Source organism: Callorhinus ursinus, unplaced genomic scaffold (genome assembly GCF_003265705.2).
Source record: "Callorhinus ursinus isolate GAN/ISIS: 27379988/994484 unplaced genomic scaffold, GSC_fseal_2.0 scaffold59, whole genome shotgun sequence".
NCBI classification, from domain to species: domain Eukaryota; kingdom Metazoa; phylum Chordata; class Mammalia; order Carnivora; family Otariidae; genus Callorhinus; species Callorhinus ursinus.
This window is the reverse complement of record NW_027397121.1, coordinates 3174156-3191887: the sequence shown is the minus strand read 5'-3', so window position 1 is coordinate 3191887 and position 17732 is coordinate 3174156. Positions and strand designations below refer to the sequence as shown.

Genomic DNA, 17732 nt, shown 5'->3' with positions numbered 1-17732 from the left:
ATTTTTATTTATTTATTTGAGAGAGAGGGAGAGGGAGAAGCAAACTCCATGCTGAGCAGAGAGCCCACCTTGGGGCTCCATCACAGGACCCCAAGATCACAACCTGAGCCCAAGGCAGGGGCTCAACTGACTGAGCCACCCAGGCGCTCCTCAGTTTCTTCATCTTTCAAGTGAGACTACAGCAGGAAAAACAAAGGTGCTATTTCTAAAAAGCTGAGACATTCTCCTCTGCCTTGTAAGTAGGGGGTTCTTTCATTTGGGAAGACACCTTGATGAGTCTTGTTAAGCGATTTTGATGGGAAAGAGGAGATGCTGTGAGCCCAGCCTGGATGGGGACCCTGAGGCTACTGGAACTGAATTGCTTTGCACAGCAAAGTAGGGGGAGTTTGAGGCCCAGAAAGAGGGAAGGAGATGAAGACCAGAACTATCTGAAGCTAAAGTTCACAGTGGCTGAACGCAGTCCACTATTATTTTTTTTTAAAGATTTTATTTATTCATTTGAGACACAGAGATAGAGAGAGAGAGAGAGAGAGAGAGAGAGAGAGAGAGCATGAGCAGGGGAGAGGCAGAGGGAGAAGCAGGCTCCCCCCTGAGCCAGGAGCCGGACATGGGGCTCGATCCCAAGACCCTGGAATCAAGACCTGAGCCGAAGGCAGATGCTTAACCATCTGAGCCACCCAGGCGCCCCTCCACTATTATTAAAAACTAACTCTTCCTGCTGCCTTATCAACTTGAGGTGGAAGCTGAATGCTGCCGCCCTTGTTTGTGGGGCTGGTGGTCCGGGGTTCTCACAGTCTTTCCTTATACCCGAACTGCTTTACCATGTATGTGACTTCCCTGTTCCAGGGAGGATTTGGGGTTTGGGATCTTTCCTGGGAACAGAGGGCTACCCACATGGTGGGTAGGGGGCCCGGGAGGGAACTACCCAAGGCCCGAGAATGGCCAGTATAAATTCCAGAACTTGTGATGCCTCCCAAGGAGCTTTAGGTTGTTTTCTGCCCCGTGTTATAATGACTCCCAAATGACTCGAAATCTTCCGTAAAAATCAACACTGTCATGGTATGTTAGTGACACTTGGAGGGGCATGAAGAAACAGGGGTGGTGTCTGAGTGGGGTGGAGTGTTGAAATAAGACAGCAGCCAAGGAGCCTAGGGCAAACAGTAGGAGCCCTGTGAGAACAGAAAATGATGTGAGACACCCCACCAAGGGCCCGCTCTGCACTAAGGACAGGTAACATTCCTCTATGGTGACAGAAGTCAGAATGGTGGTCATTTTTTGTGGGGCACTGGCTAGGAGGGGTCTTCCGGGGTGCCAGAGATGTTTGCAATCTTCATCTGAGTGGTGGTGATGCAGGTGTATGTGTGTGCGTGTGTGAATTAAATTGTACCAGTAAGGTTTGCACACTTTGTTTGGTAGGTATGTTATACCTCAGTAAAAACACACAAAAGGTAGGGAGTAACAGGAGTAACTTAATAAAGTTACAGAACAATAGGACCCTCACCACAACCTCTGTGCCCACCTGCCCTTATTCTCACCCTGCCCCTGGCAACTGTTACCAATCTACTTTCTGCCTCTATGGATTTGCCTCCTTTGCACATTTCATATCAACGGAGTCTCAGAATATATGGACTTTTGCATCTTTCATTGAGCATGATGTTTTTGAGTTTCATTCATGTTGGAGCATGTAAACAGTGCTTCTTTTCTCTTATTGCTGAATAGAACTCCAATGTGTGGGTATACCATTCGTTAGTTAATGAATATTTGGGATGTTTCCACTTTTTGGCTATTATGAATATGTTGTTATGAACATTTGTCTACAAGTCTTTCTGCAGACATATATATATATATTTTACTTTCTCTTGGTGGGTAGATACCTAGAAGTGGAATTGCTGCGTTATACAGTAAACTTACAGTGAATCTATCAGGAAACTGCCAAACCACTTTCCAGAGTGGCCGCGCCATTTTACATTCCTACCAGCAATGCATACGGGTCTAGTTTTCCCACATCCTCACCGAGACCTGCCATTGTCTCTTTTTGGTTATAATCTTTTTTTTTTTTTAAGATTTTATTTATTTATTTGACAGAGAGAGACACAGCGAGAGAGGGAACACAAGCAGGGGGAGTGGGAGAGGGAGAAGCAGGCTTCCCGTGGAGCAGGGAGCCCGATGCGGGGCTCGATCCCGGATCATGACCTGAGCTGAAGGCAGACGCTTAACAACTGAGCCACCCAGGCGCCCTCTTTTTGGTTATAATCTTAGTGTATGTGAAGTAGTGTCTCATTGTGGTTTTGATTTCCATTTCCCTAATGACTATTCAGGTATCTTCTGTGGTAAAACGTGTATTTTAAATCTTTTGTCCATTTTCAAACTGGGTTGTTTTTTTTATTAATATTTTTTATTTTTTAAAAGATTTTATTTATTTATTTGACAGAGCACACAAGCTGGGGGAAGGGCAGGCAGAGGGAGGGAGAGAAGCAGGCTTCCCGCTGAGCAGGGAGCCCGATATGGGGCTGGATCCCAGGACCCTAGGATCACAACCTGAGCCGAAGGCAGACACTTAACTGACTGAGCCACCCAGGTGCCCCTGTCTTTTTATTATTGAATTTCAGTAATTATTCCTATATTTGGGATACCAATCCTTTGTTAAACATATGATCTGCAAATATTTTCTCCCAGTCTATGGCTTGTCTTTTCATTTTTTTTTCATTTTAAAGATTTTATTTATTTATTTGAGAGAGCACAGTGGAGGGGAGGGGCAGAGGGAGAGGGAGAAGCAGACTCCCCACTGAGCAGGGAGCCCGACAAGGGGATTGATCCCAGGACCCCAGGATCATGACCTGAGCCAAAGGCAGACACTTAACTGACGGAGCCACCCAGGTGCCCCTTATCTTTTCTTTCTTCTTCTTTTTTTTTTTTTTGGTACCCTTTGAAGGACACGTTTTTATGGACTTCTATTAAATGGAACTGAAATGAACTGCTATTTGGTTAGGCCACTGTCATTTGGATTTTAGGTTATAAGCAGAAAAATAACTGATGCAAGGCTCTTTCCCTTCTCCAGGCAGGATGTCCCATGGGTCATGCATGCTACAGGAGCATGAAAGGGAAAGTACAGAATTCTCAGTGGGACACTGGGGAATGAAGTTTCTTGGGGTAGCTGGCAGTCAAGTTAGGAGACAGACAGCTCTTCCTTTGGAATCTCATCTGTCAACTGTGTCTTTAGAGGGCTGATGCTCTCTCGGTCTGGCCAAACTTAGTCCTTTCACCAGTTTTTAGAACAAAATCTATCAGTCTCTGTATTTTGGGCAAGAAATTTCAGGGGTAGACTCCAAATGTTTTCCTAGGGGAAGAACTCCCACTCACAGCACACAGCTTCATGAGCCCTCTGTTGAATCAAACTATTCCCCCCAAAAGTTGCTCTCTGGCGGCTGGGCTGCCAACCTGGGAATCTCTCCCTGCTGTCCTAAAGCCTGGATCCTTTTTTGGGATCTCTCCCACTGGAACTTTGATTGCAGAGCCCACAGTCAGCCCCTGGTGCCACCACTAAATTTACTCCTTCCCACCCACTACGTCCAGGTCCTACTGCATCAATAATAAATCACTTTGTTCTGGGCACAGCTACCCAAAATGAGTGTGAGGCATCTTTCACCTGCTAGCCCCTCTGATATTTGAGGGAGATCTTAGATTCCTGAGTATCTTTTCTTTTACCTTCCGTATAGACCTTACTGAATGCTGACCATGTATCATGCTCTGGGCCAAGTGTTTTAACTCTGTCATGCCATTTAATCCTCGTAGTAGTCCTTCATATCAGTGAGCCATTGCATAGGGGAGGTAACCAAGACTCTGAGAAGATAAATAGCTCTTTAGGTCCCACAGCTGGTGGAGGATGGGGCCAGGTCAACCCAGGTCTGTCAGGATTCAAAGGTCATCATTTTCTCTTGGCCACTACACATTGACCACCTTTGGAGGCTTCTCTCTTGTCTTGGTCTTTAGACCAAGTCCCATTGGTAACTCCCCTAGGCTCCCATCACTGCTCTTTGCCAGCTCCCCTGGAGCATTTAGCTTGAAGTCCACTAACCTCAATATCCCTCCCCACTCCATAGCCTGGAAGCTTCCTGAGACTGAGATTGTGTCATTTGATTAGAACAGGACCCCCCCCCGCCCGCCACCAAAGGCAGGGTCTGTGATGCTTCCTTTCTCTGAATCCCTCACAACCCCTGGCAAATTTTTGTGAACTTTTTTTGAGGTGAAACATTCATATGGAGAAGGGCACAAATCACACACCCACAGTTAACAAATTCACACAAACTGAATGCATCCGTGTAGCCAGCACCAAAATCAAGAAACAGTATGGTACCCATTGCTAGCTCCCCAGGAGTTCCTCCAGGGTCCCCCTTCCAGCCACCCCCTCCTCCCTGCAGGGGTAACCACCATTGTCCTCTCAGCAACATAGGTTAGTTATGTCTATTTCTGAATTTGATATAAATGGAATCATGTAGTAGGTATTTGTGTCCGAATTCTTTTGCTCAACATTAGTTTTGTGTGAATCATTCCTATTGTCACGTGTAGGAGTAGTTTTTCATTCTCATTCTGAGAAAATTTGGGGGGAGACGGAAATTGAATATCATGCAGTTTGGAATCAGAGACATGGTCTCAAATCCTGGCTCAACCACTTAAAAATAAGTCCTTGGGCAGCTCATTTAGATGCAAGAGCTTTGGTTTCTTCATCTGCAGGATGAGGAAGATGTTTCTCTTGCATGGTAGCTGTAAGGTTTATATCAACTATGATAACCAATGTGTATAAAGCACCTACCACAGTTACAGGCATATGGAAGGTACTCAAAAACGGTAGCATCATTATTTTTCAAATACTTATTTGCTAAATGATCTCTGAGAAGGAAATAGAACCACAATGGTTTTGAACTCCCAATGTTCACATCCACCCCTGTGCATTCACGCGGTGCACGCACACACAGAGTTTCATACCTGCGTGTGCGCGCCTGTACCAGTGTGTACATGCACACACTCCCACCGGCATGAGCAGTAGGCAAATTTTTCCTTCCAGCAGCTCTTTCAAGAAAGACACACCAGATGGGATTGGGTCTGCTACATGACTGAGCAGCCTCCACATCAGAAAGTCATAATCACTGAATCCATCATGTGGTACAGCCCTGGCGAGGGCATGGCTCCTCATCCTGCCCGATGGGCCATGGAGGAATGCATCCTCCTCCAGAGCAGGGAACAGACATGAGCCGGCAGTTGCCAGGCAGTTGAGCCAAGAGAACAGATGGCAGGTGCACAGACTCCTCCTAGCCCCGCTCCCTGGCTGCTGGGGAAGAAGCCCAGGTGGCAAAGATCCTGTGGATACCTCCCTCCCTTCACCAGGCTAGCCTGCACTCTGCCTCTTAATGCGCTTTGGAGTAACAGACCAGGCTGGGATCCTGCCCCCGCTTACCACCTATTCGCTGTGTAACTTCAGGCAGAATGAGTAGCCTCTCTGAGTGCCCTGAACAGAACCCTAACCTTCTAATCCCAATTGTAACCTTATCTCTGCTCCCTAGCTCCTAATCGGAAGGCATCTAGCCCTTCCTTGATTAATCACAGGCTTCGGAAGAAATCCCTGCATCGTTTTACCAAATATCATATCATATACCCCACCCAAACTGTCCCCAGCTATGGCAAACTCTGTATATGTCTCATCTGTACCCCCTTGGCCTTCACACTTTTGAGTGATCCCACTAATTTCCAAGGGTCAGTCCCTGCACCTCTTTGCCTGAGGGCTTTCTCTGAAACTGGGGAAGCCTGCTCCACCAGAAAAAGGCAGATTGAAGTGCTGCAAGCAGCCATCAACTATGAACAGAAGTGGGTGCATAAATACTCAGTCCCCTGAGCCCTCAGCTGAGATAACTTCAAGGTGTGATTTTGCACAGTACTCTAGGAGCTCTAGTCACTCCCAGCCAGAGCTGGCTTGACGACACACCCTTTATTGGCCACTTTGTCATCCCTAGAAGTATTCTCTGCACCTCCTGATCTCTGAGGGGCAGCTTTTGGTGGAGGATCCAGACTAAGACACCAGCCTTAGTCTTTCAGCCCCATCCTGGACAGCTACGCCTCTTTCCCTGACCCAAGCATTTCCCTGAGCCTGCTTACTCTGACTCCCTAGCTCCATTCCTCCAACTCTGGCTCCCTCCCTAATGTCACCCTAAGCATGAATTCTAACCCTTTTTTCCTAACCACTCGACCTTCCTCAAGTACCCTGGGTTCTTCTCATTGGGTCAGTTCTCAAAGCCCAGCCTGGCCATGTGTGGTACCATTCATCCTGGAAATTACCTCTGCAAACTTGAACAAGTGACTTGAGAAGTTCAGGCCAGTCCCTGGGGGCTGATAGAGCTAAAGGGCCACAGCGTCTGGTTGCTTTTCCCCCTCTAGACAGAAAATCAGGGAGGCTGAGTGAGACATATGGCCTGGATGATTCACCCCAGGGAGCTCAGGTCTGGCTCAGGGACTGAGCTGACCTATGGAGGCCTTGGCCATTTGCCTCATGGCTGAGCCTGCCTGAGATGAGGTGGGGTTGGGCAGGCTGAGAGGATGGGGTTCTCACTGTTTGCCCCCCATCTCCTGTGATTTCCTGTCTTTTCCCCTTTAATTCTCTCCTTATCTTCTTCTTTTAACCTGTAAGTAGCAGCTAGAGGCTTTAAGAAAAAAGTGCCATGTTGGCAATTCAAACATTAGCCAAGGTTAATTCACATAGTTCCTTTGCATTTTAGACTCTTCAAAGTCAAAAGCCTAGATACATCTAAGAGACAAACAAAGAAATAATTGGCAGTATATATGACAAAATGTTAATATTCTTAATATCAACATTAATATCTTAACCTAAATAAGAAAAAAAATCTTTGTAGAAAAATGGACCAAGGGGGTGCCTGGGTGGCTCAGTCGTTAAGCGTCTGCCTTCGGCTCAGGTCATGATCCCTGAGTCCTGGGATCGAGCCCCGCATCGGGCTCCCTGCTCCGCGGGAAGCCTGCTTCTCCCTCTGCCCCTCCCCCTGCTTGTGTTCCTGCTCTCGCTGTGTCTCTGTCTGTCAAATAAATAAAATCTTATAAAAAAAAAAAAAAGGACGGGGCGCCTGGGTGGCTCAGCTGGTTAAGCGACTGCCTTTGACTCAGGTCATGATCCCGGAGTACCGGGATCGAGTCCCGCATTGGGCTCCCTCCTCCGCGAGGAGCCTGCCTCTCCCCCTAGCCCTCCCCCCTCTCATGTACCCTCCCTCTCTCAAAATAAATAAATAAATCTTAAAAAAAAAAAAAGGACCAAGGATATAAACAGATAATACAAATGGGTAATGCACCCAAAAATAAATCTAAATTCAAATTCGAATGGCATATATATATGAAAAAAGTAAATAATCTGAACCTCATTAATAACCAAAAATGCAAAATAAAACATCCATTAGGTGCTATTTTTTACCTTCTACATTGGCAATGATTAAAAAGAGTAATGATATCCCAAGGCTACTGAGGCGTAGGGAAATCAGCCTTCTCATTCACTGTCGAAGGGAGTATAAATTAGTACAACCTTTCTGGAGTAAAGTCTGGCCTACGTAACAAATGTTAAATGGTATTGCAGTTCTTTTTCTAAAAAATTTATTTGAGACACTAAAAGGACAAACAAGCAAATGTTCACTGTAAAATTTTTTATAAATGTGGGGGGCGCCTGGGTGGCTCAGTCAGTTAAGCGTCTGCTCTTGGTTCAGGTCATGATCCCAGTGATCTCAGGGTCCTGGGGTCAGCCCCTGAGTTGGGCTCCCTGCTGAGCAGGGAGTCTGCTTCTCCTCCTGTCCTTCCCTAAACCCCCCTCATGCTCTCTCTCTCAAATAAATAAATAAATAAATAAATAAATAAAATCTTAAAAATTTTTATTTAAAAAATGTGGAAAGCTGGACATTACTGTCCTTTAAGACATTCAGAAAATCTTTTCAAAAATTATTTGTTTATTTATTTGAGAGAGAGAGAAAGAGTATGCAAGTAAGGGGAGGAGCAGAGGCAGGGGACAAGCGGGCAATCTCACGACCCTGAGATCCTGACCAGAGCTGAAACCAAGAGTCAGAGGCTCCATGGACTGAGCCAGCCAGGTGCCCCTCAGAAAAACTTTTTTTTTTAAGATTTTATTTATTTGACAGAAAGAGACACAGCCAGAGAGGGAACACAAGCAGGGGCAGAGGGGAAGGGAGAAGCAGGCTTCCCACCGAACAAGGAGCCCAATGTGGGGCTCGATCCCAGGACCCTGGGATCATGACCTGATCCGAAGGCAGATGCTTAATGATTGACCCACCCAGGCGCCCCTCAGGAAAACTTTTTAATTGCTTGCCTCCACCACTAGAGGATAAGCACCACTAGAATAGGGAAACTTATGTCTCATTCACCACTATATCCTTAATGCCTAAAACAGTGCCTAACATAGTAGGTGCTCAAAAGGTATCTGCTGAATGAATAAATGAATGAATGATAGGACAAATGAATCAAAAGGAGATACATTAAATGGTTTATCCATACAGTAGGTGGTCAGCAGCCATTAAAAATAAATGAATAATAATAACAGTGAATGTTTATTGACCTTGCACTGTATGCTACATACTATGTTAAGATTTCCTTCATGAATCATATAATTTAACCCTCACAGTAAACTTATGACATAGGTAGATGCTATTATGCGTAGTCAGGACTTTTCTCACTGAAGCATCCTGAAACCTAACCTAACCCAAGTTAGCTTAGGAAAAAAAAAAGGAATTTGTTGGTCCATGTAACTGAAAAGTCCAGACAATAGTTCTGGCTTCATACTTAGTTGGATTCAAGGACTCAAATAATGCCTTGATGACTTAACTTAGTCTTTATTGCTCTCCATCTCTTCTTCTTTCTTCTACGTTAGCTTGATTCTCAGCCTGGTTCCACATGGCCACATGGTGAGTCCCTCAGTAGTTTTGGGCTTACATGTTCCTAAGGACACTTGATCTCAGAAGGTGAGGCTTAGAGAGTCAGCTCAGGGAGGGGCTTGGCTCTTCCAAAGCCTATCGGAATTCCTGTGGCCAGAAGGATAGGGCTCCTTGAATGAATCTATTATGTGTACATCTCTGAGAAGGCCTGGAAGCCAGAGTAGGACCACCAAAGAGAAACTGGGCAGATGAAAAGCAGAGCCCACTACAGATGCCCCTTGTAACAGTTGAGGAAACTGAGGCATAGGCAGGCTAAGTAACTTCCCTAAAGTCTCAGAGCTGGTAGGTGGTAGAAGCCAGATTCAAACACAGGCATCTTGACTTTTGGAGCGCACGATTTTAGTGGGATGGGTTAATATTATGTGTCAACTTGATTGGGCCATGGAGTGCCCAGCTATGTGGTTAAACATTCTGGGTGTGTCTGGGAGGTTTCTTCTGGATGAAATTAACATTTGAATCAGTGAACTGAGTAAAGCAGATTTCCCTCACCAGTGTGGGCTGGCCCCATCCAACTTGTTAAAGGCCTGAGTAGATAAAAAGGTTGAGCAAGAAAGAATTTGCTCTCGGCCTGATGGTCTTTAGCTGAACATCAGTCTTCTCTTTTATCTTCTGACTTAGACTGCAACCTACTACCATTGGCTCTCCTGGTTCTCGGGCCTCCAGACTGCAGATCTTGGGACTTCTCAGCCTCCATAATTGCATGAGCCAATTCCTTATAATAAATCTCATATGTGTGTGTGTGTGTGTGTATACATATATATATATAATTAAATAAATAAATGAAAATAAACCTCATATATATGGTTATGCAGTTGACCCTTGAACAATGCAGGGGCATTTATGAATGCTGACACCTCCCTAAAGAGTCAAAAATTTGCATATAACATTTGACTCCCCTGAAACTGAACTACTCATAACTTAATTGACTTACCAATAACATAAACAGTCTCTTAACACATATTTTGTATGTTATGTATTATATGCTGTATTCTTACAATAAAGTAAACCAGAGGGACACCTGGGTGGTTCAGTTGGTTAAGCGTCTGCCTTCAGCTCGGGTCATGATCCCAGGGTCCTGGGATCGAGCCCCGCATCGGGCTCCCTGCTCAGTGGGGAAACTGCTTCTCCCTCTGCCTGATGCTCCCCCTGTGCTTATGTACATGTGCTCTCTCTCTCTGACAAATAAAGAAATAAAATCTTAAAAAAAAATAAGCTAGAGAAAAAAAATGCTGTTAAGAAAAGCAAAAAGAAAAGAAAATAAATTTACAGTACAGTACTGTATTTAAAAAAGTCCTCATATAAATGGATCTGCATAGTTCAAACCTGTGTTGTTCAGGATCAGCCGTACTTTATAACATATATGTAAATATATATATATGTGTGTGGTTTTGTGTCTATATATATAGCTTCATACATATGGTTTCATATATATCTTTTTAAAAATTAAGTTTTAAAATTAACATATAATGTATCATTGGTTTCAGAGGAAAAGGTCTGTGATTCATCCGTCATATAATACCCAGTGCTCATTACATCACATGCCCTCCTTAATGCCCATCACCCAGCTACCCTATCCCTCCAACCTCCTCCCCTCCAGAAACCTTCAGTTTGTATCCTATGATTAAGAGTCTCTTTTGGTTTGTCAATATTTTTTTTTTTTTATGTAGGCTCCACACCCAGCATGGATCCCAACGCAGGGCTTGAACTCATGACCCTTAGATCAAGACCTGAGCCAAGATCAAGAGTCGGACACTTAACTGACTGAGCCACTCAGGTGCCCCTGGTTTCATATATATCTTAACCAATAGAACATATATATCCTATATATCTTCAGAGAACCCTAATAATTTAGCTATGGACAATACTGCGAAGCTACATGCATGGATGTGGAAGATGTCCATGACATACTTCTAAGTTAAAAATAATCAGAGTATACTCTGTGTTATATGACCCTGTTTATCTAACAGTATATAAACGAGAAGCCTGGAAGGCTATGTAACAAACCGTTAAGAGTCTCTCTAGGGAGTGGTATTAGGGAGGACTTTTGCTTTCTCATTATTTGAAATTTTTTTCCCCACAAAGGTCAAGTATTTCTGGGAAAAACAGTATTTCCATTCTTGAAAAGAAATTTAAAAGTCAGTAAAATCAAATTTCACACCACGATGGGTGTGAGCAGCAGGGAAATCAGCAATTGCTTCACGAACATGGGAACACGAAATGTGAAATGGCAGCATTCTCTCCTCCCCTCCCCTCTCTTTTGCGTTGCACTCTTCATTTTATTTAATTTATTTTTAGCTTCCTGAGAAGGGCTGGAGATGGTATGCTTGGTTGCTCTTCTTTTCTCTTGGTTCTGAGAGTTTATCCACACCAAGTGGACCGGAAGTGACTAAAAGAATCAACTGCACATCAGAAAACTCAAGGGCCAGAAGCAAGCTTAGGGAGGGTCTAGTTCAGTGACTTAAAAAAAAAAACCAAACCCAAGTGTGGGAGGAGAGCAGAAACCAGAATTCTTGCTCTCCGAGAACGTGGTTCGAAAGACACTCATCTAATCTAACCCTATCATTTTGCAGAGAGGTCTCAGATCTGCTCTTGGCCAGCTGTAGCACACATTCCTAAGTCTACACAGGTGATTTGGATTGCATCTTTTCTGGACTTTCAGAGGCGAAGCAGTTCCTGAATTCGGCAAACAAGACATGTTGCAGCTGGGAAAGGTCGCTGCAGGTGAAAGATGCTCCATTTTCTCTTTCCTAGCAGCCCGAGCCCCTTTTCTTTTTCAGGATTTTTTAGGATTATTGAAATTGGCTCCCATTCTCCCTAGGGGTCCAGAGTGTCATAGGATTCTCCTCTGTCCCCAGGAGTGAGTCTGGGTCAAGGGACATAAGAAGGAGGAACTGAGGAAAATAACTCAGTGGCAAGGCAAGGAGCCTTCGTTAAACTCACAGAATTAGGGTTGGGATTAGGTCTGAAATCTGGATTAACTTTTACAGATGATGTTGGGATTAGGATGAAGATGGAGGCTACAGTTTGGATTGGACATTGGGACTAATGCCAGGGTAGAATGAATTACAATGATGGAAGGGTTTGAACTGGGAGTTAGAGCTGTGGGGTAAGAATTAGAATCTGAGTTGGAGGACGGATCTGCTCCTCTCAGGTCTCTACAAGTGTTTTCCTTTTTGGCCATCTCTTGCAGGGCTAAGGTCTTTGGACTCAGGATTACCAAGAAAGCAGTCCTTGTGAGCTCCTGCCCTTTAGTCACACCTGGCTCTTTCCCACACAACCTCAGTTGCTACTTCAAGAGCTCTGGCTGCTGAAGCATTAATATTATCCTTTATTAGACCCTGCTGAGCATGTAGATGGCTCCTTTTAGGCCAATGGTGATTGCAAACTACACCCAAGAGTCACATCATGGGTTCATCTGGAATGTAATCTACACTAGGAAATAGTCAAGACAATTATGACAAAAGCACTTGTCAATTACCCCCATACTTTGGTCCCCTAATTTGATGATGCCCTGAAATTTTATGTCTTCTCTTAGCTTTCAGCCAACTAAGTGGGCATGTTATAGGAACTGGTTCAAGAGCTCTTCTGATAGAAACCTTGGGAAGATGAACACTGGGTCTCATTTCGTACAACTCAGTGTGATAAAAAGGCTCACAGTGAGCTTCAGTGTCTTCTAGGGAAGGTGTGATAGAAAATCCCCCAGGATAGTCTGAATGGGGTGACAATTCATATATGGGCTTCACATTGGTTATTTTTTTCCATTCAACAAACATTTACTAATGTCTACCAAATGTGTCCTGGGCATTGTATGTGGGCATTTTTTTTGTGGTGAGCAAAACGGACATGATCTTTGGAGAGAAAACACACAAATAAATATTTAATTATAAACCATGATAGGTTCTACAAAGGAAGATAAAATGGGACAACATAATCTTATTTATTTATTTATTTTTAAAAATGTTTTATTTATTTATTCATGAGAGTCAGAGAGAGAGAGGCAGAGGCAGAGGGAGAAGCAGGCTCCCCGCCTAGCTAGGAGCCCGATGCGGGACTCAATCCCAGGACCCCGGGATCATGACCTGAGCCGAAGGCAGACGCTTAACCATCTGAGCCACCCAGGCGCCCGGGACAACATAATCTTAACTGGGGCTGGGGATCAGTGAAAGCTTCTTTGAGGGAATACCATTTAATTTTAGGCCTGAAATAGTTTAAGTAGGAGTTAGTTTGTTGGAAAATTCTTGAACATGTCTACTGTTCTTTTTTTTTTTTAAAGATTTTATTTATTTATTTGACAGAGAGAGACACAGTGAGAGGGAACACAAGCAGGGGGAGTGGGAGAGGGAGAAGCAGGCTTCCTGCTGAGCAGGGAGCCCGATGCGGGGCTCAATCCCAGGACCCTGAGATCATGACCTGATCCGAAGGCAGATGCTTAATGACTGAGCCACCCAGGCACCCCATCATGTCCACTGTTCTTTATGCTTTTTGATTTCAGGCTGCAATTGACTCCTTTTTTGGTCTCTGGTAGATACATTTGGAATCTTTGTCAAGAACATCACTGACCTTTTTTGAGACCCACAGGCTACAAGGATGGGCCTCTGGCAGTCCTGTATGCATTACAAAACAAAGAGCCTGGACTGGCTCAAAGCAACTTTATCAAGAATGGACAACCTTGTCATGATCCCAGGGTCCTGGGATCGAGCCCTGCATCGGGCTCCCTGCTCGGCGGGAAGCCTGCCTCTCCCTCTCCCACTCCTCCTGCTTGTGTTCTCTCTCTGTCAAATAAATAAATAAAATCTTTGGGTGCCTGGGTGGCTCAGTTGGTTAAGCGACTGCCTTCGGCTCAGGTCATGATCCCAGGGTCCTGGGATCGAGCCCCGCATCGGGCTCCCTGCTCAGCGGGGAGTCTGCTTCTCCCTCTGACCCTCTTCCCTCTCATGCTCTCTATCTCTCATTCTCTCTCTCTCAAATAAATAAATAAAATCTTTAAAAAAAAAAAAAAGAATGGACAACCTGACATAAATTTGACCAGTCAGGTTCTTTCTCCTGAGAACTGGGATTCATAGATAACTGATTAATTTCTGCTGGTTCTTGAAGTGAGGCAAGGCAAGCGTGGACAGTCACGTTCTGCTGTGTTCCCAGAGCAGCAGTGAAAGCAGATCTGCAGAGTGAGAGATGGAAGAACATGTGACCAGAGAGAAAAAGAGATAATGAGGGACTAGCTACTTGGCTTCTGTTAGTATTTCAGACCCCTCTTCCAGTCCTTCATGAGATCTTTTTCCTCTCTGTGTCCTTGGGTTCTTTAAGAGTATTTCCTTCCATAAATTATTAATTAATTCATTAATTTTTGCATGAAGTTCCAGTGGTTTATGTTTCTTGCAGATGAAAGAAGCTTGACTAAGAGTGGCTTCTTATCAGATTAGCTCTTCCATGCAGCAAACGTGGATTGAGTTGGCTTCAATCCCACAGAGACTGGTGGATCCCACGGGTGCACAGATAATGAACAAACATAGTGGCATATATAGAAATAAAATAGCATTTGGTAATAAAATTAATCTGGGTAATACCCTCTAAGGGTCTTGTATTTCCCCCCCTCCCCCCACTGGGTTGAGGGTACACAGCAGCTATTTTTTTTTAAAATTTTATTTTATTATGTTATGTTAGTCACCATAAATTACATCATTAGTTTTTGATGTAGTGTTCCATGCATGATTCATTGTTTGCATATAACATCCAGTGCTCCAGTCAATACGTGCCCTCCTTAATAACCATCACCCAGCTAACCAACCCCCCCACCCCCCTCCCCTCTAAAACCCTCAGTTCATTTCTCAGAGTCCATAGTCTCTCATGGTTGGTCTCCCAGCAGTTAGAAATTTCGAAAAGCCAAACCTTCTGGAGCTAGGTTTTGTGATGAGACCAACACGTATATTTCTTGGTCCTATAATGGAGATTATGTGGGTTGGGGAAGGAGGGACCAATTCTGCCTTGTCAAGAGTATGGAAGGGACTGAAGAGATAACATATGTCTAAAGGGGCAGTAGGAGTGTGCTGGGCAAGAGAGAGGAAGAGCAGCAGGGCAGAGGGGAATAGGAGGGACATGGCCTTAGAAAATTTTGTGCACATACTGGGTACTTGGTAAATGCTTGTAAAAATGAAAACTGGCAGACAGGTAGGCAAGCAGTTTGTAAGATGACAATCACAGTATATACTAAATTTTCCTTTTGGTTTTAGGGTTTCCTTTTCTATATATAAAAGATCATCAAGATGCCAAAAGAGAGAGAGTCCCACTTAATCTTGGTCTGTTAAAGTCCAAGGCTCTAAGTCTTTCATGAATGTGGCAATTTTATGTCAGTGAAGATTTAAGGGCAATATGAGTCCAGTGAAAGCTAGTGTGCTGTATGGTCTCATCCATTCTATGGACTTTTGGACAGAAATATTTATTGAAGGGGGCGCCTGGGTGGCTCAGGCGTTAAGCGTCTGCCTTCCGGCTCAGGTCATGATCCCAGGGTCCTGGGATTGAGCCCCACATCGGGCTCCCTGCTTGGCCTGAAGCCTGCTTCTCCCTCTCCCACTCCCCCTTCTTGTGTTCCCTCTCTTGCTGTGTCTCTCTTTGTCAAATAAATAAATAAAATCTAAAAAAAAAGAGAAATATTTATTGAAGGCTTGTGAAAATCCACAAAGTTGAAACTCAGTATTACGAAAATCAGCACTCTCCACTGGGGGATGCGTTGGCTGTAAATGACTTGATTTTTGCAATCACTGTCATCATCATCAACAGCATCTTTAAGAGGATGCTAAACTAAATGTGATCTTTGCTCTTTAGAGGCCAAAAGAAGTGTCATAAATGTTAAGTTCACAAATCATGCACAAATGCAATGGCAGATATAGAAATAATATTAATCTACGTAATACCCTCTGAGGGTCTCGTATTCCCGCCTAGAGCCCGGAAGTCTTCCTGCCAAGTGGCAGGGACCTAGAATTTCGCCCACAAGGGTCTCAGCTGTGGGCCACCTCTCCAGGAGATATGGTGCAAGTTTCCTTCGCGTTGAAATTTGTCACCAACAATCGCATTCTACTCACGATTGGCTGGAACTCAGAATGAGTTCAAGATTAAAGACATGGAGTGCTAAAGGCTTGTTTTTTAGGGGCTCGAACTTCTTTGGTTACATCAATTTTCATCACTGATTCGGCCATAGTTCCCCTCTAAAAACCAACGTGTCCACTCTAGAAAAAGAGAGGTTTTCCTAGTCGAGGCATAGGGAGTGGACTTGCGTCTCTGAGGATGGGGGGCATCTATGAGTGAGAAGGGGCACGGAACTTGACTGAGATACTACCCTCCCGCCCTTCCTGGGGCGGGGGTGGGGAGGGGCATTTCCCATTAAGTTCATTACTGCCAAGAGGAGACCAGTTCTCCGGGTGGAACTAGAAGAGTGGGTCCAGTGTGGGGGGACTGGGAAGATAGCGATTTCAAGGGGATTGGCAGTTAGTGGAGAAATGGTCTCTGGCATCGCCCAGGGCCCGCAGCAGCCGGTTCCGTCCCTCCCCGCAGACGAAGTGCCCCGCAGCCCCGGGAGAACCAAGACCCACTTCCGGGTTTGGATGCACTCCCTCCTGGCCCCTCCCAGCACCCGGTTACGGGGTCTCCGGACGCATGCGCAGCACCCGTCTGCCGCTCTGGGACTGGCCCGACTTACCCTAAACAACTAATCCGCTCCTCCCCCTCCCGCTTGGGGCGTACCATTCGCGTTTGAGGGGAGGCAGCGCGTCCCAGAGTGCTCAGAAGCCTGCTCCCCTTCTCAGACGGGGAGAAGGTAAGTTTGCCTCAGATTTTAAAAGTTCCAAGAATACGAGAGCCTCAGAGGCCCTTCGCCGAGTGATAGCCCGACGCTCTCGGCTTTGCCCACAGCCCAATACTTTTCCTTTGAGGCGCTGAACAAAGTGGCACGCCCGGATCCCAGCTGATCAGCTGCTGGGCTTTGGCGGCGGCTCCCCCGGGCGAGACCATTGTGACTCCTTGGGAGGGGTGTGTGAGGAGGGGAGGGGGCGGAGCGGCCATTGTCCGGTCAGCGCAGCCTCCGGGGGAGGAGAGAGTGACGGAGTGAGCGGGGCCCTTGGCTTCATAGCGGCCGCTGCTACGCCAGAGCCGGCGGGGGCCTCAGGTCCTTCCCAGCGCCGCCGCAGGGGACATCGCTCTGGCTGCGAGCGGCGGTGGGAGCTGCCGAGGGCGCCGGGTCTTCCCTCCTCCCCCGCGGTCCTCGGTTCACCCGTACGCCCCTCCTCCTCAGCTCCCCTCCCTCTCCTCTCCGCGCCTCCCCCGGCCCCCCCCGTCTCTGCAGGCCGAGTGGTGCGGCCCGCCTCCAGCTGACCGGCCTGGAATCCCGGCTCGGAGCCCCGGACTCGCGCCCGCCCGCGCGTCCGCTCCCTCCCCCTTCCCCCCGCCCCGAGCCCCCCGACGCCGCCGCCGCCGTCGCCGCCGCCGCCGCCTCCTTCGAGCGGGGCCCAGGCCCAGCCGCCGCCACCGCTGCCGCCGCCGAGCTCCGCCGCCGCCGAGCACCATGGGAGACGCCGGGAGCGAGCGCAGCAAAGCGCCCAGCCTGCCGCCTCGCTGTCCCTGCGGCTTCTGGGGGTAAGTGTCCGGCCGGGTGGGGGCGGGGGTCGGGGGCGCGGGCGCGGGCGCGGGGGCTGCCCGTGCAGGCCTTGGGGCCGCGGGAGGCCGGAACCCTGGGGGCTGGGCCCTAGCCGGGCCTAC

General features: G+C 46.5%; 1 protein-coding gene and 1 long non-coding RNA gene across 6 annotated transcripts in view; one reads left to right on the top strand and one right to left on the bottom strand.

Annotated features, from left to right (window-relative positions):
• Positions 1-12990: 12990 nt before the first annotated feature.
• On the bottom strand, positions 12991-16845 carry LOC112816078 (uncharacterized). 4 transcript variants are annotated; one of them, XR_012375941.1, is made up of 4 exons: positions 16722-16833; positions 16064-16207; positions 13998-14145; positions 12991-13655 (listed from the first exon to the last, which is right to left on the bottom strand). It is a non-coding gene; the product is annotated as an uncharacterized lncRNA (long non-coding RNA). The 4 variants fall into 4 exon arrangements; XR_012375940.1 differs by having other exon boundaries at positions 16678-16756; XR_003206113.2 differs by lacking the exon at positions 16064-16207 and having other exon boundaries at positions 16722-16845.
• ZFAND3 (zinc finger AN1-type containing 3) overlaps positions 16676-17732 on the top strand; it is a 329473-nt gene continuing 328416 nt past the window's right edge. Inside the window, exons 1-2 of one of the 2 annotated variants that reach the window (XM_025862528.2) lie at positions 16676-16794; positions 17320-17609. In XM_025862528.2, the coding sequence (XP_025718313.1) occupies positions 17539-17609 (71 nt within the window). In that variant the 5' untranslated portion in view covers positions 16676-16794; positions 17320-17538. Of the gene's footprint in view, positions 16795-17319; positions 17610-17732 lie in introns of those variants that run through there. The other variant, XM_025862526.2, reaches the window with a different exon arrangement.